At 43.4% G+C, this 24259-nt stretch overlaps 1 protein-coding gene across 3 annotated transcripts in view; it reads left to right on the top strand.

Annotated features, from left to right (window-relative positions):
- The window catches only part of LOC117971244 (A-kinase anchor protein 2-like), a 172904-nt gene that overhangs the window by 100798 nt on the left and 47847 nt on the right, over positions 1 to 24259 (top strand). For all 3 annotated transcript variants that reach the window (XM_058993772.1, XM_058993774.1, XM_058993768.1), the window contains one exon: positions 12224 to 12309. In XM_058993772.1, coding sequence (XP_058849755.1) covers positions 12224 to 12309 — 86 coding nt within the window. The remainder of the gene's footprint in view (positions 1 to 12223; positions 12310 to 24259) is intronic.

The following is a 24259-nucleotide window of genomic DNA, read 5'->3' as shown; positions in this document are numbered from 1 at the left end:
AACTCACTTTGCAAGGACACTTTCCTTCTGCTGCTAGGACATGTTGCATCCCTTCACATTTCTCAAGCACTAACTCCACACTGGCCTATTATGCATTACTACCTCACACTACCCCATCTGCTTTTCATTTAATTATTATTTATTGATGTATTACAGATGCAGGAACTATTTTTTATGCCAGCTGGAGAGCTTAAATTGATCAAAAATATCTCCATATATGAAGTTGTATTTTTATTTATTTATTTACCTTGGATAACCCTATTTAGATGCATGAGGTTGGACAAAACAATAGAAACACCTCCAGTAATACCGCCTGGGCATCACTGATCGGAGTCTGCAAGGTGTTTAATTTGTTCTGGTTGGATACATGACAATTCTTCAACAATTATTGCCTCTTATTCACTTAGGTAGATTGGGGGCAGACTGCAACAGTGAAGCAGGTTCTCATAATGGCTCTCAGAGTGCTTACTTTTGACTGTTTCCTGTGAATCATCAGTAATTTGTGTAGTCTTGGGCACGGCAGCACCTGCAGCTCTCTGTCAATAATGTTTTCTTGCCAATTGACTGAAACTGACTGGCAACAGGGAGATGCAGTTTTTATATAATTTAAATAACTGCTTATCTGAGGCAGAAAAGAGACTTGCCTAAAGTAACTGTTTAAAATGAATATAAGTTGTGATTCTAATATGAAACATACAGTACCAACATCCTAGGTACAGTCTTTATTATTTTTATAATCATCTGCTTTGTATTCATCTGCTCCTCAAATGCTGACTCAGCTCATTGATCTGTATAGAGTAACACAACTGGTATAATACAATGCCCCCTTATTTGCGACCTTTCATTAATTAGATTTGCTTCCAGTGAAACCTCTAATTAGAGCCCCTATCTATTTCTGCGAAAGCCCACATGAAAGCTTTGCCAGGTTTGCACCTCTTTTAAAAATGTTACCTCCAGTGTTTACTATAAAAATTACATCCCACTGAAGTGGGATAACAAAAATGTATCCCTAGATATACTCTCGACATCGTGCATTACCAGGCATTATGGGACATCTGGGTAATGGGGCCCAAGAAGTCGAGTTGAAAAGTCTGCTATGGTTTTTATAACTAATACCAAGCCAAATAAAATAAATAATTCACCATTATTATAAAAAAAATGATATGTCCTCAATGAATAAAAACATAGCACGCAAATGAATTGTTTGAAAAAGTTCACAATAATATATTTTTATTTCAACTTTTACAATTCAAATATTATGACTTACTTTTCATTCATTCTGTTTTCAATGGGGGTTGGGGGTTTTCCATGGTTACACAGGTGACCCAGCATCTAAGTCTAATTTCTGACCCGGGCCTTAAGCTTCATTACACATTGTAAGAGAATAACTTTGCTCCTTGGGGGAAATTTCCCTTATATTCACACTAACTACAGTTCAAATTTACACTAACTAGAATTGCTTGGTATCAGGTACTACTGTTTAAGGCCTTTAGGAATACAAACATCCTCCCTCTTAGAAATCTCATGTGCCACTCTGTGATGCTGTACTACAGTATTGTAGCACTGACAAGCACTGTTGTTGGGATTTACCTGAGAAAGACAGGTAGACACCAGAATTAGCTCTCAGCTCTTTTATTAAAGCAGGCGAACCACCAGGCAGCCAAGTAGTTAAGCACCACTCACACTCTCTCCCGCAGCCGCTGCCCCACAGATTAGCACTACTACGACTCTCAGGCTGGCACACACCAAAACACAATAAAATAACATAACCATGCTAACAATCTATGATATATTTAACGCAACAAGACAATAATTGCAGCAACAAATAACAATTATGTTATTTCAATTTTTCCCCAAAACCCAGTAGTCCCAGCGTCCTTTTGTGCCTGTATACATAATCTGCATGGTCCTCCCGGATTTCTCCGGGAGCTGCCTGCTAGATTTCAGTGTCCCAAGCTTCCAGAAGCGAACATGAGAGCTGCTGGCGTGCTCCCCATGGACTCCTGGACAGCCATCCGGTAGGCCATCAGGATCAAGAGCAGGTGCTGGTCCCAGTCGTTTTGGTGAATGGCAATCAAGTGGTTTTAACACAATCATTACTGTACTTAGTGAGTGTAGATAGGGTATTAGTCAGCCAAAACACCCAACCAAGTTTTTTTCTTTACATTTTAAGTAACAACACAGCGATAGGCTAATGGCATAGTTGTCTTGGAAACCTGCCATATAACCTGTTGCTACTGGATAAATGTATTAGTTGTTACTAGCATCAAGTGGTGGTATCTAACTTTACCACTGTGTCAATGTTGAGATGATGATAATAAACAACTCCTATTAACAAATGCAATTCTTAATCGACTTTAAAAGGTCATTAAAAATGTGTAGCAATGCAAACAGTTCCCTGTTCATGAAACAAGCAATATGAGTATTATTTTGGAACATTTTTGAAAGGCTGAAATAAAAGACATGTGTATTGTAGCGTTAAGCGTGCTGTGGGTTCCAAGCGGGGACGGTTCAGCGGCAGCAGTGGTGAAATAATCAGGCAGGCTTGAGGTTGAAAGGCACTTCAAAGCACTGTTTATTGCTCTTTTAACTCAACAGGGAAATTGCTTTTAAATGAACCCCAAATAACTCAACCAGGGCAGCAGTGCTGTTCGCCCTCTATAGCCCAGCAGGGCTCTGTCACTGGCCAATTATGGTTTCCCCTGATTAACATACTAGCCCCCAATCCCCCACTAGCTGTGTTCCCACCCAATCCCAGCTGCACACAGACAACCCTCATACCCCAATCATAACACAAGCGAGAACAGAAAGAACAACAGTCTTTGATAGCTGTCCCACCACTACATTATATTTGTGATGACTTGCTGTCCCTTATAAAGACCACACCTGACCTACATGTGCAGTCCCATCCACGGTACCTTACTTTAAATGTCTGTGGTGATTGAATACCCAATATTGACAAACTAACAATTGCAGAGTGGCCTTTTCTAAGGGTAGGACTGAATAGTCAACTAGAAAACTGGTATCACATGCTTCAAATTCAAAGCAGCAGAAGCAGTGATATTTGTGTGTGTTTAAAGGGTATATAGTAGCGAAATAGCAATGTCAGTATTTTAATTCAGCTGTATAAATTGAAACAGAAAACGATTGTGAAGTGTGCAGCTTCATATGGATAGAAGTGCAGTTGTGTTTGCAATCTATTAATAAATAGTTTTTAAACAATTTCTAACAGCTGTACAATATAGAGCGCATACAGCAGTGTTACACAACTGCACGTAAACAAATAGAGCACCAGACATTATCAAATACATGATTCATTCATATATTTTTTAGTGTCACTAGTCGACTATTTTTACCTTGACTATTCGACTCTGGCAAATAAGTAGTTCTTCTAACCCTACCTTCTACATACCTATATTATGAAAGCATCGAGGGCTGTGGATTAATTATGGGTCCTTGCAATTAATGAGGATCTTTTTTGGACAGACCATAAAACAAGACATTATATAGGAAATATTACCCATATCCAAGGAAGTAGTTAGCTATACTGTTATAAACTGTTGTACAGTTTATGTACAATGTAAACGTGGTAGCCAGTCATAGGTGTGCTTACACTGAGGAAAATGTGGCTAACCATGGAAATGTGTGTGTTTCAAACTCTTTTCAGTCATGTGGATTTCACAGAAACGTAGTTCACTGGGTGGCACTGTGTGACAGTCTGGCTCGTAGTGGTGTGGTGGATGACGTCACGGACCAGGAAGTAACTGACTCCAAAACAGTGGATGGGCGGGTGAAACTGAGTGCAAAAGCACTCAGCGTATTTAATAATAAACAAACAAAATATTTAAACAAAATACAAACAAAAGGGCACGAGGGCCAAACGAATAAATAAACAAACAAGTAAGTGCCGTGCTGGATAATCCAGCACGTATTAGCAATTGTTTTTTAAATGTTATTCCTTCTCTCCTCTCTCCGCTCCCCGTACTCTCTACTCCAACACCCCAACCCCAAGTGCAGAGAGCTGCTGGTTTATATACTCTGGCCGAGGGATTTAACTAGTTGGTAATTATCTTATTATCCCCCGGCCAGAGTCTGCACGCGTTTGGTAAGGATGCATGACTGTCAGCTATTTAAGTAATCAGTAGCTGATCAGCCATGCATCCTCACGGGGTTTTTAAATAATAATAAAAGACGCGGCGCTTTTACCCGCGCCGCAAACAAAAATACAAATAATAATAAATAGGGGCGGGACACTCCGCCACACATGCCCCCCCTTGTGCGCAGCACACATGGCCCCAACGGCCACCTCCCCCCTCAGTCTTAAAGTCCCGGAAGAGGGGGAAGCAAGTTACTTCTGGGGGGTGGCCATGGTGGAATCTCTGGCACCCCCCCATTCTTCGTGGCCGGCAGCTCCCTCTTCCGGGGCTCCCGCCACACTCTATCCTGCCGCGAAAGTGCGGCTGGGGGAGCTGGTCTCCTGACCTCTCCCCCCTTCTTCATGGCCGGCAGTTCCCTTTCATGGAGCTCCGGCCATCGTGTAGCGACCCCAGGCGAAGCAGGATCCCTGGTGACCCCAGGTGAAGCCGGACCCTCGACGACCCCAGGCGAAGCAGGATCCCTGGCGACCCCAGGCAAAGCCGGACCCTCGACGACCCCAGGCGAAGCAGGATCCCTGGCGACCCCAGGCGACGGCAGCAGCAGCGGACCCTCGGAAGGCGACGGCAGCAGCAGCGGACCCTCGGAAGGCGACGGCAGCAGCAGCGGACCCTCGGAAGGCGACGGCAGCAGCAGCGGACCCTCGGAAGGCGACGGCAGCAGCAGCGGACCCCCGGAAGGCGACGGCAGCAGCAGCGGACCCTCGGAAGGCGACGGCAGCCGCAGCGGACCCTCGGAAGGCGACGGCAGCCGCAGCGGACCCTCGGAAGGCGAACTCGGGAGGGGAGCCCCTGGCCATGGAGGCGGCAGCGGGAGCTCCACTTCTCCCTCGTACCCTGTGTCCTGTGGAGAACAAAAGGCAGCCCCAGGCGATGCAGAACAGCCATCCCCAGGCAATGGCGATGGTGGGAGGGGAAAGCAGTCCTCCCACAGCGGCTGAGACGGAACCAGCAGGTATTTACCCTCTGCTGGTGGAGCTGGGAGTGGCAAGCAGTCCTCCCACGGCGGCTGAGGCGGAACCAGCAGGTATTCACCCTCTGCTGGTGGAGGTGGGAGGGGCAAGCAGTCCTCCCACGACGGTTGAGGCAGAACCAGCAGGCATTCACCCTCTGCTGGTGGAGGTGGGAGGGGCAAGAAGTCCTCCCACGACGGTGGATGTGGAACCAGCAGGCATTCACCCTCTGCTGGTGGAGGTGGCGGAGGCAGAGGCAGCTCTTGCTGCTCTGCTCCTGGTGATGGTGGAGACAGAAGCAGCTCCTGCTGCTCTGCTCCTGGTGGTGGTGGAGACAGAGGCAGCTCCTGCTGCTCTGCTCCTGGTGGTGGTGGAGGCAGAGGCGATGGGGCGGATGCTGGCCACTCAGAGGGAGGCTGTGGCGGTGCTGGCTCCCTCTGCTGTGGCGGCTGGGCTGGTGTGTCCCGTGCTCCCTTCAGCAGCATAAATAGAGGTTGCTGGGGAACACCAGCATCCTGCCCTTCTCCCCCCCAGAAAAATTCAGGGGGTTGAGCCTGTAACTCCTCCCCTTCTGGCTCTTGGGACTGCAGCTTGGGTCCTAAGGCTGTGGAAGCGCAGACTTCCACCTCTTGGGCTATGGACGCACCGACTCCCCCCTCTTTGGGCTGTGGACGCACCGACTCCTCCCTCTTGGGCTGTGGACGCACCGACTCCTCCCTCTTGGGCTGTGGACGCACCGACTCCCCCCTCTTGGGCGTAGGACGTTCGGGCTCCTCCCACTCGGGCGTAGGACGTTCGGGCTCCTCCCACTCGGGCGTAGGACGTTCGGGCTCCTCCCACTCGGGCGTAGGACGTTCGGGCTCCTCCCACTCGGGCGTAGGACGTTCGGGCTCCTCCCCAGGCTGTGGAGGCGAAACCAGCAGGCATTCTCCCTCTGCTGGTGGAGACGGTAGCGATGGCTCCTCTCCCTCTGATGCTGGAGACGGTAGCGATGGCTCCTCTCCCTCTGACGCTGGAGACGGCAGCGATGGCTCCTCTCCCTCTGATGCTGGAGACGGTAGCGATGGCTCCTCTCCCTCTGACGCTGGAGACGGCAGCGATGGCTCCTCTCCCTCTGGCGCTGGAGACGGCAGCGATGGCTCCTCTCCCTCTGGCGCTGGAGACGGCAGCGATGGCTCCTCTCCCTCTGGCGCTGGAGACGGCAGCGATGGCTCCTCTCCCTCTGGCGCTGGAGACGGCAGCGATGGCTCCTCTCCCTCTGCTGGTGGAGACGGTAGCGATGGCTCCTCTCCCTTTTGTGCTGGAGATGGCAGCAGCAGGGTCTCTCCCATATCCGCAGCCAGGTAGTTTAACACCATGGCTGCGATGTCTGGGAGGGAAGCTGGGTGGTGTTGCTGTTCCCAGGCCTCCCAGCGCTCCCCATCTCTTGCCCACAGGAGGTTGATCACTGCAGGGAGGGCTTCCTCATAATCCCTCCCCGGCTCCACCAGCCAGTCCCAGACTCCCTCAGAGGAGAGTGCATTCGTCCTCTTTGGAGGATGCAGGTCCTCCCTCACTGGACGCTCTGGCTCCTCTTTCTCCTGCCATGGAGGGGGTTGGTCGGGTGCTATGTGACCCACCTCCCCAACAGCGAAGCACCACTCCTCACCTTTCAAGCAGGTGGGGCAGACGTCCAGCATGGTTGAGCTACAGTGGGACCTGCGACCGGCCCCACGCTGCTGTAGCTGCTGCTTCCTCCGTCCGCTTCTTCCCATATTTTTTTTTTTTTTTTTTTTTTTTTTTCCCCAAAAAACACACAAAAACACTTTGAAAAAAAAACGAACAAAAAAACGAGCTTTTCTTTCCTGGTCCGGCTATTGGAGGCGTTTGTTTTGTCCCACGCAGGACACCATATGTGACAGTCTGGCTCGCAGTGGTGTGGTGGATGACGTCACGGACCAGGAAGTAACTGACTCCAAAACAGTGGATGGGCGGGTGAAACTGAGTGCAAAAGCACTCAGCGTATTTAATAATAAACAAACAAAATATTTAAACAAAATACAAACAAAAGGGCACGAGGGCCAAACGAATAAATAAACAAACAAGTAAGTGCCGTGCTGGATAATCCAGCACGTATTAGCAATTGTTTTTTAAATGTTATTCCTTCTCTCCTCTCTCCGCTCTCCGCTCCCCGTACTCTCTACTCCAACACCCCAACCCCAAGTGCAGAGAGCTGCTGGTTTATATACTCTGGCCGAGGGATTTAACTAGTTGGTAATTATCTTATTATCCCCCGGCCAGAGTCTGCACGCGTTTGGTAAGGATGCATGACTGTCAGCTATTTAAGTAATCAGTAGCTGATCAGCCATGCATCCTCACGGGGTTTTTAAATAATAATAAAAGACGCGGCGCTTTTACCCGCGCCGCAAACAAAAATACAAATAATAATAAATAGGGGCGGGACACTCCGCCACACATGCCCCCCCTTGTGCGCAGCACACATGGCCCCAACGGCCACCTCCCCCCTCAGTCTTAAAGTCCCGGAAGAGGGGGAAGCAAGTTACTTCTGGGGGGTGGCCATGGTGGAATCTCTGGCACCCCCCCATTCTTCGTGGCCGGCAGCTCCCTCTTCCGGGGCTCCCGCCACACTCTATCCTGCCGCGAAAGTGCGGCTGGGGGAGCTGGTCTCCTGACCTCTCCCCCCTTCTTCATGGCCGGCAGTTCCCCTCCGTGGGGCTCCGACCACATGATCTCCAGCCGCGAAAGTGCGGCTGGGGGAGCTGGTCTCCTGACCTCCCCCCCTTTCTTCATTTCTGGCAGCTCCCTTTCATGGAGCTCCGGCCATCGTGTAGCGACCCCAGGCGAAGCAGGATCCCTGGCGACCCCAGGTGAAGCCGGACCCTCGACGACCCCAGGCGAAGCAGGATCCCTGGCGACCCCAGGCAAAGCCGGACCCTCGACGACCCCAGGCGAAGCAGGATCCCTGGCGACCCCAGGCGACGGCAGCAGCAGCGGACCCTCGGAAGGCGACGGCAGCGGACCCTCGGAAGGCGACGGCAGCAGCAGCGGACCCTCGGAAGGCGACGGCAGCAGCAGCGGACCCTCGGAAGGCGACGGCAGCAGCAGCGGACCCTCGGAAGGCGACGGCAGCAGCAGCGGACCCCCGGAAGGCGACGGCAGCAGCATCGGACCCTCGGAAGGCGACGGCAGCCGCAGCGGACCCTCGGAAGGCGAACTCGGGAGGGGAGCCCCTGGCCATGGAGGCGGCAGCGGGAGCTCCACTTCTCCCTCGTACCCTGTGTCCTGTGGAGAACAAAAGGCAGCCCCAGGCGATGCAGAACAGCCATCCCCAGGCAATGGCGATGGTGGGAGGGGAAAGCAGTCCTCCCACAGCGGCTGAGACGGAACCAGCAGGTATTTACCCTCTGCTGGTGGAGCTGGGAGTGGCAAGCAGTCCTCCCACGGCGGCTGAGGCGGAACCAGCAGGTATTCACCCTCTGCTGGTGGAGGTGGGAGGGGCAAGCAGTCCTCCCACGACGGTTGAGGCAGAACCAGCAGGCATTCACCCTCTGCTGGTGGAGGTGGGAGGGGCAAGCAGTCCTCCCACGACGGTGGAGGCGGAACCAGCAGGCATTCACCCTCTGCTGGTGGAGGTGGGAGGGGCAAGCAGTCCTCCCACGACGGTGGATGTGGAACCAGCAGGCATTCACCCTCTGCTGGTGGAGGTGGCGGAGGCAGAGGCAGCTCTTGCTGCTCTGCTCCTGGTGATGGTGGAGACAGAAGCAGCTCCTGCTGCTCTGCTCCTGGTGGTGGTGGAGACAGAGGCAGCTCCTGCTGCTCTGCTCCTGGTGGTGGTGGAGGCAGAGGCGATGGGGCGGATGCTGGCCACTCAGAGGGAGGCTGTGGCGGTGCTGGCTCCCTCTGCTGTGGCGGCTGGGCTGGTGTGTCCCGTGCTCCCTTCAGCAGCATAAATAGAGGCTGCTGGGGAACACCAGCATCCTGCCCTTCTCCCCCCCAGAAAAATTCAGGGGGTTGAGCCTGTAACTCCTCCCCTTCTGGCTCTTGGGACTGCAGCTTGGGTCCTAAGGCTGTGGAAGCGCAGACTTCCACCTCTTGGGCTATGGACGCACCGACTCCCCCCTCTTTGGGCTGTGGACGCACCGACTCCTCCCTCTTGGGCTGTGGACGCACCGACTCCTCCCTCTTGGGCTGTGGACGCACCGACTCCCCCCTCTTGGGCGTAGGACGTTCGGGCTCCTCCCACTCGGGCGTAGGACGTTCGGGCTCCTCCCACTCGGGCGTAGGACGTTCGGGCTCCTCCCACTCGGGCGTAGGACGTTCGGGCTCCTCCCCAGGCTGTGGAGGCGAAACCAGCAGGCATTCTCCCTCTGCTGGTGGAGACGGTAGCGATGGCTCCTCTCCCTCTGATGCTGGAGACGGTAGCGATGGCTCCTCTCCCTCTGATGCTGGAGACGGCAGCGATGGCTCCTCTCCCTCTGATGCTGGAGACGGTAGCGATGGCTCCTCTCCCTCTGATGCTGGAGACGGTAGCGATGGCTCCTCTCCCTCTGACGCTGGAGACGGCAGCGATGGCTCCTCTCCCTCTGGCGCTGGAGACGGCAGCGATGGCTCCTCTCCCTCTGGCGCTGGAGACGGCAGCGATGGCTCCTCTCCCTCTGGCGCTGGAGACGGCAGCGATGGCTCCTCTCCCTCTGGCGCTGGAGACGGCAGCGATGGCTCCTCTCCCTCTGCTGGTGGAGACGGTAGCGATGGCTCCTCTCCCTTTTGTGCTGGAGATGGCAGCAGCAGGGTCTCTCCCATATCCGCAGCCAGGTAGTTGAACACCATGGCTGCGATGTCTGGGAGGGAAGCTGGGTGGTGTTGCTGTTCCCAGGCCTCCCAGCGCTCCCCATCTCTTGCCCACAGGAGGTTGATCACTGCAGGGAGGGCATCCTCATAATCCCTCCCCGGCTCCACCAGCCAGTCCCAGACTCCCTCAGAGGAGAGTGCATTCGTCCTCTTTGGAGGATGCAGGTCCTCCCTCACTGGACGCTCTGGCTCCTCTTTCTCCTGCCATGGAGGGGGTTGGTCGGGTGCTATGTGACCCACCTCCCCAACAGCGAAGCACCACTCCTCACCTTTCAAGCAGGTGGGGCAGACGTCCAGCATGGTTGAGCTACAGTGGGACCTGCGACCGGCCCCACGCTGCTGTAGCTGCTGCTTCCTCCGTCCGCTTCTTCCCATATTTTTTTTTTTTTTTTTTTTTTTTTTCCCCAAAAAACACACAAAAACACTTTGAAAAAAAAACGAACAAAAAAACGAGCTTTTCTTTCCTGGTCCGGCTATTGGAGGCGTTTGTTTTGTCCCACGCAGGACACCATATGTGACAGTCTGGCTCGCAGTGGTGTGGTGGATGACGTCACGGACCAGGAAGTAACTGACTCCAAAACAGTGGATGGGCGGGTGAAACTGAGTGCAAAAGCACTCAGCGTATTTAATAATAAACAAACAAAATATTTAAACAAAATACAAACAAAAGGGCACGAGGGCCAAACGAATAAATAAATAAACAAGTAAGTGCCGTGCTGGATAATCCAGCACGTATTAGCAATTGTTTTTTAAATGTTATTCCTTCTCTCCGCTCTCCGCTCTCCGCTCCCCGCTCCCCGCTCCCCGCTCCCCGCTCCCCGCTCCCCGCTCCCCGCTCCCCGCTCCCCGCTCCCCGTACTCTCTACTCCAACACCCCAACCCCAAGTGCAGAGAGCTGCTGGTTTATATACTCTGGCCGAGGGATTTAACTAGTTGGTAATTATCTTATTATCCCCCGGCCAGAGTCTGCACGCGTTTGGTAAGGATGCATGACTGTCAGCTATTTAAGTAATCAGTAGCTGATCAGCCATGCATCCTCACGGGGTTTTTAAATAATAATAAAAGACGCGGCGCTTTTACCCGCGCCGCAAACAAAAATACAAATAATAATAAATAGGGGCGGGACACTCCGCCACACACTGCTAAAGCTGACACACTCACACTCAACTTACACCTGGGGAAGTATTACTAAAGACCCCAAAGCAGATCTATGTACAGTATCTGGATGAAGACAAACGATATAGAGTACCACTGTATATAACAAGATAGGAAACAATTCAAATAGGTTCACCAGTATCTACTGATCTCAAAAACCATGTTTAATTTCTGAGACAAGTTGGTCAGTTCATTCAGCTCCAGGTAATCCGTGCATCACCAGCTTTGTTTTCTTTACCTTCTCAGCACAGATGCAAAATTGGTATTTACTGTAATTATCCACTTATCCAAAACAGCTGTACAACAGTAATGCATAGCAGATGAATACAGCTGAATATGATGCAAATTCATATGTTGCTACTCTTGAACTGCTGTGCTGGTGTAGACAATATACACAATAAGATAATACTAATTGGAGATATTATTCAAATTAAGGTACAAAAAGCTCACTCTCCTCAATAAGCTAAACTGGCCTATATTGCTTTCTTTCTTTGGCAGACGTCTGACTGCCACAGCTTGCACTTCCCAGGAGATAGCCTATGTGGGTCTCTTTTCATACTTTCAGTTTCAAGGTCTTTATTCTCTCAAGCAACGAATGTCTTTTTATATGTGCTAAAGCGCTTCAGAAAGACATATCAGAAATCAGAACTGGTTACAGAATATTTAAGACTGACCTGAGAGGAACATGTTACCAGGATGCTTCAGAAGGTCTGCTAAACTCACAGCATTAAATAAAGCGCACACGCACACGCACACACGCAATTTTACTCAATATGAAACAAACTTTTGTATTTAAATTGAGTATGAAAGGATACCAAAACCATTAATTTGATAACCAAAAGGCATTCCAGCAAGAGTTTAATTGAATGTATTTATAACATGAAAGCAGAATTTGAATCTAATATAAAGTCCAAGTTATTAAAAAAAAAAAGAAAAGAAAAAAAACAGATCAACAGTATGCTGGGTTAGTGTATCAGATTCCATGACTTGATGAGTTTAACATGAACACTCAATACTCATCTGATGAAGAGCTGCAGTATAACACAGGTTTTAATGAAAAGCTGTTAGTATTAATATTACTATTTGTTTTATGATAATGGTATTGCATTCTAGGTCCAGAGGCTGCCTCCCCTTTGCTGGTGATTGTGGAGAATGAATCTTTTATATGTGACCCTGCATTCCCACAACAGTCTTCTCTGGTAAGTGTTTGATTTACCAATTTTTTCATCAAGTGGGATGTCTCTTTACTTAATTTGTATATCACATTGGCTGAAGGAATCACTAATTAGCAAGCTCACATCTGGAGTATTTAATCATTGTTTTTCCTGTTCATGGAAGAAAACATGGTTTTCTCAACACAGCCTGGAATTTATAATAGTTTTGAGAAATACAAGTTTTCTGCAGTATCAGCAGTCAGTCTGTTACGTGTTCCTGCTGTAGGTTAGTATAATACTGCATACTGTATAACATCCTGTAAAGCAAGAAATAGTTATTTTCCCAGTGAATAAAAGCTGTAATTAGTCAAACAGATTTTACAGTGAAGAAGGTTAATTAAGGTGGGACACTGAAGAAGCCGTTTTAGGAACACTAATGTATATTTACACATTTTAAATACCATAAACAAGACCATTCTTGATTACTATTTACATTCCTGAAAAACGTTTCTAACTAGACATCAACTAAGACTGGTAATTGAACACAGTTGGGGTTGACGGATAAGGTTTTTACTTTTTTTTTTTGTTTATTATTTAAGCAGTTGTTCAGCTGTTAAGCACTGAGGCTCCAGTCCATAGACCTAGATTTACATGCTATCAGTTGACATGAAATTGGGAAATGCCAGGCTGCATAGAAGACCTACTGTTGAAGGAACTTCCACTTAGCATTGAATATCAACTTCTTCAGCAAAAACATTCATCATTACTGCTGGACAAATCCTTGCCAAGAGACCACTGTCTCACACATATACAGTTTTAAACATAGTCATGCAATTTCACAGCAACCAGTTAATTCTCAATACACCCTTTTATTAATTCAAGCTCATGGTTGATGCCACAGTACAAAAATATTGCTGAAGTTTCAAGCAAATTTCAATCGGCTTAGAAATATGATGCATTTTCTTGATCTACAAACTCATATTACATCCAAAAATCAAGTGACATGCTAGGAATTCTTGCTACAGTTGTTAAGAAAAACAGCTCTTTTCAAAACTGAAAGGCTATTGGAAAAAATAGCTCTTTCCTCAGCAGCAAAAGGGTATAAGGGTACTGAGTCATTTAAAGACATAGGAGCTTCAGTTTCAAACATGGCTCTGTGGACTGAAAAACATCTTGCTATTTTGCATACTGAACAGTTGTGACACACAACATAACATATCCAACTATTTTAGGGAACTCACTCCTCCAAAGATACATCTTTTCAGATATTTAAGAAAAAAGTATAACATACATTATTAATTATTTACCTTTAGGGAATATAAGTGCTGTTAACTCATTTGGATAACTTGGTTTGTGAGTTGAAATTCAAAGATACCATGTCCAGAGTTGTCATAGTTAGGCTGAAAGAACTGCTTCTTTAGCTTACCTAGTAAGAACTAGCTTTAGATGGAGGGAAAATATGATATCTACTAATTGATATTATCAAATTAAGTAAGGATTTACTGGAATTATTTTGTTAGTTCTTTGTCCTTTTGAATCCACATTCTTGCTTTCAAAAAAATAATAATTATAAGAGTCTCCTTATATGTAGGCACACTGAAATTGAGCATAGATATGTTACCTAAGTGTTTGTCAGGATAGTGCATACATATATGTTGTTAATTTATATCTATCTAACCAGCTAGATGGTTTCATATTGAGAAAAACAAGTATTAAAACAGCACATTTGGTTTTATGAGTATCAAAATAAATATGTATCAATTTAAAATTAATACAATTAATAAAAAAAAAAATCCTTAAATGCTTGACTATGATGGGATAAAGGTCACTGAAATGGGAAATAAAGCTGTGTGTTGATTTTACTAACCCCTGGAGCAGGCCACCAAAAATATCTGGAATTGTAAACAGATTTCCTCTAATCAGTAAACTTACAATATAGATTGGGAGGGGAGGGGCTTGATTTTGTCAGAAAATGTGTTTGCCGCATGCAACTTCCACTTAATAGTTCTTATTTGAGGCCAGGGAAAACAATAGCAGGATGAGAGAGACTGCTGTGCTGCTGAATGGGGGAGCTGTAACCTGACCTGACTCATTGTGTGGCTTAGCTCTGATCAGTGCCTGGTTGCACTGGAATGGGAGAGAAACCTCCAGGGCTACATGCTTCATTCATTATTCAGTGGCAGCAACGCTCACCGTGAGTGAGTGAGTGAGTGAGAGAGAGAGAGAGAGAGAGAGAGAGAGAGAGAGAGAGAGAGAGAGAGAGAGCTAGAGCTAGAGCTAGAGCTAGCAAGCGCATTCAATGTCATCTGGAGTCAAAACTGCTGCAAACACCAGCACCACACACACACACACACAGCGGGGAGAGGAAGGAGCTGTATCTAAGTTGAAGACTGTACTTTCAGACCTCTTGAACTGACTTTTACAGTTTACAACTCAAAGGAACCATTTACAGCACTGAGGAAACAAGGACTCTCCTTTGCGTACCTGGCTGGGAATCACATAATGAGGTATGGTGCAGTAGTGATATGATGCTTGGGTAATTGGTGCTGAAGAGATTACTACTGAAAATAACTGAAAATGTGTTTGTAAAGCGTTTAGGGGCTACAGGTTGTGCTGCGAGACTTACCAGTATACAGTATTTTCTGAAAGAGCAGATTATGTTCTGAAATACTAATAGGGGACTGAGTAAATTCAGATGTGTTTGCTGTAATTTATAGTAAGTTCTGTGTGCTTGCAATTAGGTAAATTGTCACTACAGAAACCAATACAGTGTCTTTTTTTATATCAGTGTGCTTAATAAGATTGCAAAATTATTGTTATTTTCTGATAGATTTTGTCTATAATGGCAAACCAGGGAAATCTGCTCATATTGGTCACCAGTTTCAGGAGACTGCAGAGGTTTTGTGAAGCATAAGCACTGTGTATGCTGGTGCCCGCTGCAAACGGTTTTCTGCAGTTGAAGCTATACTGTACCATACTGGTAAAGCTATACACAGCTGGTATCATAATAGCAGACTCATACTTGCATTTTAGTTTATGCTAGTAGCTGCATTGTTTACTTTGGTTGCATGATGAAGTTTCACATTGGCCACAACTTATCAACATTCAAAGGGGTAACTTTCACAAGGAGGCTTGGTGATCCAGTGGTTAAAGTCTCAGATAAAAAGCATCTGTTATATGACTAAATAATAATAATAATAATAATAATAATAATAATAATAATAATAATAATAATACTAATAACTGTAACTGACAACTACCCAGTATCCCAAGACAAATACAATTGATACATATGCATGCTATATATTTAAACCAGTATAAGATATTTGCTCAGATTTTCATATGCACTACATTCTATGGCTGTAACTGTTATGAATTTTATTCAGTACCAGGATTTGTGTCTTGGTTCATAATAATTTTTCGAATCACAGCAATTACTGGGCTTGTGGCTGGTACTTGACTACCAGTGACTAAAGAGTTAATTGGGATAATCAATTGGTTAAATAACTGAAGCTACGTTAAAAAAGAGTTTAGGCTACAACATGGGTGGGGCACAGTATTAACAAGGATCAGTGATCAACTGGTAGTGGGTGCTGGAACTTTCTAGTTTGTCAATAACGTTACCATACAAAGCTCCTTTTTTGAAACTGTGGCAGTTGGTAGTATAGAACTACAGCTGTCCTAATTTTCCCTAACACTAAAGCAAATGCTGTATATTCAAACAGAGAGTGAACCCCTGCCTGACCCACAAATCCAGTTTTCTCAACCTTGTTTTACATGGAAGAAAGTTAATTTGAATGATTTGTCCTAAAGCTCAGTACTGAGTATATCATTTATGGTGCACATGTATTAAGTTGACACTAAGTACCATTCATTTTCACATGTGATTAAATGCCTGCTTTGCACGCAGTTGCAACAGTATTTAGATTCTACTGTACAGTGTTATGTGATGAAGGCTATAAAGCATTGTCTTTCTGTACCCACAGACTGGCGTTTCATAGGGAAGCAGAGGCTTGTAGATTTAATGTAGTGAGGTATTAATGTACTTCATTGACTGTGGTGGTAATGGAATTTATGATTGTGGTAATAGTGGAAAGTCAATGGCAATGTATGTAAAGTATATGGTTTAATTTGCACACACTCTCCCCCAGAGTGCAAATCAATAGCAACTGGTCAATTGGTTACAAATCAGTCACAGACTATATTTCATCTTGGGAAGTTTATGTACAATAGCATTCCTCTCTAAACTGTTAATCAAAAGAGGCGTCTAGTTAATCAGTTGACATTCGTGTGATACCAGTGCTTGTGCTTGGAATGTACATACCATGTAAATAGTGATGATGGTTTTACCCAAAAGACTACACATGCATTTTTGTATAGTTTTGTAGCAGTAATATATATATATATATATATATATATATATATATATATATATATATATATATATATATATATATTACTGCATTTTGTATTAACCATACCTTCAAACAGATGGATCTGCTCCAGTTTAGATCAATTAATAGACAACTGTGACAATAATTTGTACACACATTTGAGATACTGGACATCACCAAGATTTGTTTGTGTGTGTGTGTTTGTTTGTTTTGTGGCATATAAGTCAAAATTACACAAGGGACAAGGAAACTCATCTACAATTAATTACATATGCATATACTTCTTAAAGTATTTAGTCTGTGTGAGTTTACTTGCACATTTTCATATGTGAATAAAGGCACAAATATGTATTTATGCCTCCAAATAATTTGAAAACTGCTGCGGTATCTAACTAGCAAAGCTTTTAGAGGCTTGGTTTGCTGACTGTTACAATTACTTTATCCTGGTTCACTGTACTCTGTGCTGGTATAGTACCGATAACCACATGTCACACTGCAGCTACCTGAATAGTATTGCTGCCTATCGAAATAGGTTATGCCAATAAACGGAAAAACATTTTTTGGCAGATTATGTCATTTCTTGTCTTGTTTCCCAGAGCAGGTTATTTCTGATGGCAGGTGAGATTTATGCAGCAATGTTCTTTGTTCACATCTACGTCTGCCAATTGAAGCTGACTGGCACAAGCTTTTTAGAAGCAGAGGAGAGAGTAATAAACTAACCAACACTGATCAATATAGGTCTTTTATTTTGGAAGGGGCTGATTGAGGTGCAGTCTGAATCATTTTCTATTAGGCAAGAGAATGGCTTCTGTTTTTGATAACGGGGATAAAACACTGCCCCATAAAATGACAGGCTCTAAGAAAAAATATTGGCTAGTGATTTTTTGCTGCAGTATCCATAATAGAATTGCTAACTAAGAAAAGCATCCCCTAGTATTTATTTCATTTTCAAAATTTTAAAGTGTTTTTATTGTACAATAAAAGTGAATGTGAGTATACATATTCAGATTTTACTCAGCAGTGACATGTCAGACATTTAATTTGTAACGTAAATGTTAATTAATGAGATACATAACAGCCATCCAAACTGTAATCAATGAGGTCTTTATTCCTCTTTTTTCTGAGACCTCCTTCCTGCAGTAAAAAATATGGAGATTTAATGTGAAAACCTCTATAGTGTAGGAACAGTGGCACTTAACCTGAGCCTCCTATACCAAGACTTCTATTGTAACAAAAGGCGCACTTAAGAAAATGGCTTTTTACTGATTCTCAATTGAGAACAGCATGTTCCATTTTAGTGATCCCCCAATATACCTGATCTATTTCTTTTGATCTCACCTTTATTAGTCTTCTTACAGCACTGCAGCTACTCACAATGATTGTTAATAAAATGCACCTTCAGCTGATATCTCTGTGCCAGACAGGGTACTTGTAACTGTAGTCCTGTATTTATGCTCAAAACAGAAGCTTACAGTGACTTTAATCACTCAATCAAAAATGGTTAGATTTACGTCATTTCACTCTTAGTTCAAATGGTAATTGTCAGAGTTGGAGAGATTTATCTCACAAATTATGACTAGCGGCTGGTTTCACAGACCTTGATTAGCACTAATTTTGGACTGCCTTACCCGAGATAATATTATGTAGTCCAAGATTACTGCTAATCGGGGTCTATGAAACCAGTCATGAGTTTTTAACCTAAGGTACAATGGACCTATGTGTCCCAGAAATACATTATGCTAACTATTTTTGCAATGAGATACATGAAACAGGGTTTACAATGTACTGACAGGTTGGATCTGGTCATCCAAATTGTCATCTTCCTCTTAATATTTGAGTCACTTTCAAATGTATTTCAAGAAGAAACCTTTTGAACAACGATCGCTCAATTCCTTGTGTACCTTAAAGGGTTAAAGTTTTTCTTATCCTCGTCATTAAAATCAAGGCTTCCTTTTGGGTGTTTTATAGTCAGCATTTCTGACAATTACACCTTCCATTGTCCTGCCAGTGAGCTTTCTGCAGTTTAATAATATAAATGTAAAACAGCTTCAGCATTAATCAACACATTTCCAATCACATTGTGGAATGCTTTTCCTGTTATTATGTTTCCATCCCACCGTTTTCACAATAGGCTTTAATACGGTAGAGAGAGTGGGCTTGAGCTAGACTCTTTACTTTTCGCCTTCATGAAATGCATTACACACAGTTGTTCCTTACCTACTATAAAAACACAATAGACATGCTACTGGGTTTCTTGTATTTATACTCAGTCGGTGTTGAAGGCAAATGATTGTTTTACTGGACTAGCTCCCTAGCTGTTGTGCATTAACTAATCAAGATATTTATATGAAGCAGTCTGGCAGGCACCACTGTTCCACCCATAGCCATGGACCACCTCCTGCTATTCCAATACTAAGTGTGCCAGTTTTTTAAATAACATGTTCATTTAAGATATAGGAGTCGATAAAACTAAACCCTCAACCTCAATATCAACCTGAAGGGGTGAATTTCAAATTGTATACCAGACCATGAGACTAATATAGAATTAGTTAGGCTGTTTCAGTCCAGGCTGCTTATATTAAGTCATAATGAATATAAAGTACAATTACAGTACACATTTATAAAGTGCTGTAAACAACGAAAGGCTTCATAAATCATCCATACCGGAACCATAAAACAAAATGTCACTATTATTCTTTTGTTTGGCATGTGCTTTCATGATGCAACTGTTAGAATATTCATTGCATTCTGTCGACAGAGTAAAAGTTCAAATGTGCTCAATAAGACTGAACTGAACTGACGTAGCCTTCAGTTGCCAACATCACATTCAAACAGCGACAGGCAATGAAAAAGCATTAAGCTTTCAATTTTTTTTTTGTTTTATCTCATTCAGTTACTTTTACGTTGATAGATGAAATGATAGCCAGTATCAGTCCAGAGATGATAGATAAAGAGAAGGAAATGTGATACCTTTTATTGGACTAACTAAACAATAATTAATCACAAGCTTTCAAGACCTTAATGGTCTCTTCTTCAGGTGAAAGTATGAGTTTTTAAAATGACAGTACAGTATAGTTATTAGGGTCATTATACTCAAATGGAGCTCAGCCTGCTTGTATTCAGCACCCTGTCCTTTTATAAGGTGTGTGGATTAGGAACTATTGTGTCTTATATATAGAAATAAACAGTAGATGGGCTATTATTTGCCTCAGGTTTCTCAGAGTGAAGTAAAACAATAAGTTGATTGCTGTCAAGATATGAGTCTTTAGCCTCACATATTTGTTTTAGGTCCTGGGACGACTTCACAAGGTTTATATTTTTGCTCTGTTTTTGTTTACTTTATGTATGTAACGTAGCATGCGCATACCACGCACATTCCACTCTCTATAGGAAGTGCACGTCTAAACATTGTACAACTTCAGGAGTGGTTAAACTGTCTTCTCACACTAAAAGCAGTACAATTAACACTTTTTTCTCTCTTTTGCATGGAAACATGTCCAGAAGTCGTACATCATGCTTACAAGACTTCAGCAGTCAAAATCCCGTTTGTGATATAACCTTGCGCAACTTTCTACTGTACATAAAGGCTGTAGTCATACCACCAAGCAATCATTTATTATCTGAGAGGTTCTCTGACCAAATAGGAAAACACAAGCATACAGTATGAGGGGTTTAGATATCTCTTCATTCATTTTTTTTTTTTTTTTGTGACACAATTTATTCAGTGTTTCAAATTATTGCCATTTGACTCAAAATGATAGTACTTTATAGTTTGGTTATTTTATTTTAGTGATGTTATAAAGGCATACCGCTACTACACAAAAAATGCAGCCCTTTGCAATACATAAATATATAAATAAAATAATAATGCCATTTGCAAAGCACAGATATTTGTGTTCATCCTTTTAAACTTTTGCTATTTTCATGTTTGGTGATCGGATAACTTTAAGCTTAGGCTTTTCTTTCCCTTAGCTATAACTAAGATGCAATACACTGCACACAAGCCTCAAGTATCTATCTTTGGTATCTATCAAGGACAAAAAAGTCACGCTTGTGTACCGCTATGTATAAATTAGCATAGCTGGGAATTAATTGCCAGTGGCTTTATTATGGCTGCGGGCTAAAATCTCTTTAATTCATTGAGGAAGATTTGATTTAGAAGAACAAAAGCATGAAAAACAAAAAAAATCAGTTGGTTCCACGAATTTGTTCAAAAAGACGGGCTTAACATTAGCTTGCTGCAAGACATACCACAATTGCACAAAGTTCACTGTCCCTGTTGAAATTGGATTCAGGTCATTATTATTATTATCATTATTCGTCGTCGTCATAGTAGTTTGGTGGGCGAACAGAGCGTGATCGGGTTCATCTTATGGAATGCCATCCGGGTCAACAACACACACGTAGATTCGTACCAATCAGAATACATAAAACAGTACGTGTTCTAAATGAATGTAAATTAACTACGCATTTTTTACATACAAGCTGGTCATTTTACAGTAGTACCTAGTCATGCTGACGTAGCCACTTGTAATGACTTCGTATTCACAGCGTAATTACAAGAGCAGCCAATCACTTTCGGGATGACATCAAGAATAAAGAAATTGGAAAATACTCCGGTGAGAGATTTCCTTATATCCTGTAAATATAGATTTGCTGAGTGCTGCCTATTATGGGTTACCAGGCGTCTCAGAAAAACTGGGATTGTCAGTTTTCAGTCCAGATTTTTTGTCCTGGTCGGAAACATTATAATTGTAAAATGTTCCTGGTTTTGTTATTGTATTTATTATGGCCAAATGAGGCAGGCTGTCCTGTCAGTGTTTTAAGACAAACTGACAGGGCAGCCTGCCTCATTTTAAGAATTTGGAGCAAATATCAGAAGCAAGTTTCACCTACACACACCCTCAGGTACTGTTTAATGTTTTGCTAGTGTGGTTTTACAGTATATTATACCTATTTTATTAGTTTACAAATTAGTGACTGTATATCTCTAAATGAGAAACATGTGTCAATATATTTATACTAGAAAAAACTGCTGAAACTTAGGCTCTGTCCACCGTATTAGTTGCCTGTAAACTGGCTTAAAAGTGCTAAATACCTCAGGGGGTAGTCTCGAGTCTGATTCTAAATTAGATCTCATCAGGTAGTGTGGTTTGTCAGATGTGTGGACGCTGTAATACCGAACTACATCTTTTTGTGTATCCTCCAATATCCCAAAATGCTTTCTGATATGTTTTAGCGCATAAACATTACAAATACAGTGCTCAGAACAGGCGCCTGAAGGAATTGAGAACAACTATCAATACTGCCGTACCGTATACAATTTCCGAGGCTTTTTGTAAAATGGTGGATCATGGAGCGACGTGATCAGATGCCGAAATCAAGGCACATTGGTATCTGGAGTGAGGAAATCGGTCAAGGAGAGTTCAAAACAAAATGCTCACATTGTGATAAAATGTACTTTGAGTTTTTAAGAAAAAAAGCCATAACGTTCATGATAAGCGCTATGTCTTCCGTGGGCACGGGCTCTATATTTGCCTGGTTGTAAACATAAAATACAGTGCATGGTGGAATAATGTCAAGCCCGACTAAACATGAAACGGTACTTTAGTATAGAAGCTTTGAGCTTGATTAATTAAAACGTTTTGAAGTATGGTTCTCGAGATTGGTTATGTAGTGTGGACAGGGCCTTAGTGGCGGCAAAGATTTGAAAACCAAAGGATTTGAATAAAGCCTGAGCAGAAAACTATAAATGTGTTTACAAACATAAGGCGCTGTTTTGGCAGGACAGTAGTACTAGAAATAATGCAATCATGATTGAAAGTTTAAGGTGTATATTGTACAAATGTAAATCGCCAGGCAATGGACGTTAGTTCAGCACCTCGTTCAAATGGAGTAAAAGTCAGTTTTCAAAAAGCAATACATTTGACCTTCTTGGAATGGTCAAATGACATATTATAGCATCTGGAATGTAACTTTGGCAAAGACAGAACAAATGGCCTTGAAAGTGAAATTCTGAGCAAGCTGATTATGCATATTATCAGTGACTTCCTTGAAAGTTTAGGAAAGGGGAAGTTTCCTTTCCCACCCTAACTGCTGCTAGCCAGCAGTGGATACAGAAGGAGAATATGGGGAATCCCAGTGTCATCTTTGCAAAATAAAAAAATCCCCATGAAAGATAAAGAGATTCCCAGAGTTTGTTTTTAAGATATGAAACTAGGAAGATATTACGCAACATCTCAAAAATACAGTCAAAACTACTTTTTGTGAAATGGGACACTTATCAAAAAGAATGTTTGTGTATCATTTCCAGTATAGTGGACTTGCTGTATTCCTACTGTAGGCATGGTTGAGATGTTCAATATATTAATAAGGCATTATAGAGCAACTGGACTAATATTTGGAAAACAAATAATAATAACTAATGTCTTCAATGTGTAACAACTTAAAAGAGGATTTGATTGATATTTATAAAATCCTAAATGGTAGAAATAAGTTACTATTTAAGAGTTATGACGGAGAGTTTGACCACAGGGCACAAATGGAAGTGAATAGTTAAACTGATTTCAGAATGGAAGGTTGGAAGAACATTGTTTACAAGTAATTAAAGCATGGTATTGTGTAACAAGTAAAACACAGGTATAGTTAAAAAAAAAAAACATGACACTGCCGTGGGGCTCATGGTATTCTAGCAAGAGACAAGCCCTGATGTGCTGAACAGACCCTTCTCAATCACTTCTTATGTTCTTACTTTTATCTTGACACTCTTTCAGTTGGTTTTGTTCAACCAATATTAACCGAGAATAGATTTAGTCCTTAGTTACACAGTATATGCATTAGTCCCCCCACTTCTACCTGTGATTAATAAGATTATGGTGACAGTTTAAGCATTTAGAAAACCAAGTTTTATTTTTAAGCAGAGAACTCTAGAAATAGTGTTGTACTCATTTTGCAACACTTACAATGTATATAAATAGCTATTGTGTTGGAATGCTGCATGACTGTACAATGTCAGTATTTTTAGCGTCAAAGAACTTGTGATATCTTTCTGACAACAGTCCTAATATAGAGACCAATCGTGATCTTACAGTGGAGCTTTCTGCTCAGAAACCTATTTCAAAGTGACTACACATAGAAATAATATGTCTACACACAGAAAGTCTTCCTTAGTTTTGGATGAATAACTTAATGCATTCTTTTCTTACTTGAGACTGACATTTAGCTGCTCCAGCCAGATGTTTGAAAAGCTAAATCTGACATCTGAAATGGCTGACTGAAACACTAAATGTAAAAAACTTTGTTTAATTGCTGTCTGGACTGCTGTATAAGATGATATTTTTGTTCAGCTAACACATGTTCAATGTATTTTTTATTACATTTCTAATTTGTTTTTTTTGTGCGGAGTAAAGGATTTTGCTTTTATTTTTAATCAGAGTGGGCATTACACTTTAAAACTGTCTAGTAATTAGATTTTGTTTTTAAAAAGTTTAACATCAAGAAACCTTCAGCATGGATAAATTGATATTCAACATTATCATTTTATCTACATGCCCTTGAAGATGGATGAATCAGACTGAGATGAGATTTAGAGGACATTGCAT

The sequence above is a fragment of the Acipenser ruthenus genome, chromosome 2, assembly GCF_902713425.1.
Source record: "Acipenser ruthenus chromosome 2, fAciRut3.2 maternal haplotype, whole genome shotgun sequence".
NCBI lineage: Eukaryota > Metazoa > Chordata > Actinopteri > Acipenseriformes > Acipenseridae > Acipenser > Acipenser ruthenus.
This window is presented reverse-complemented; position numbering and strand designations above follow the sequence as displayed.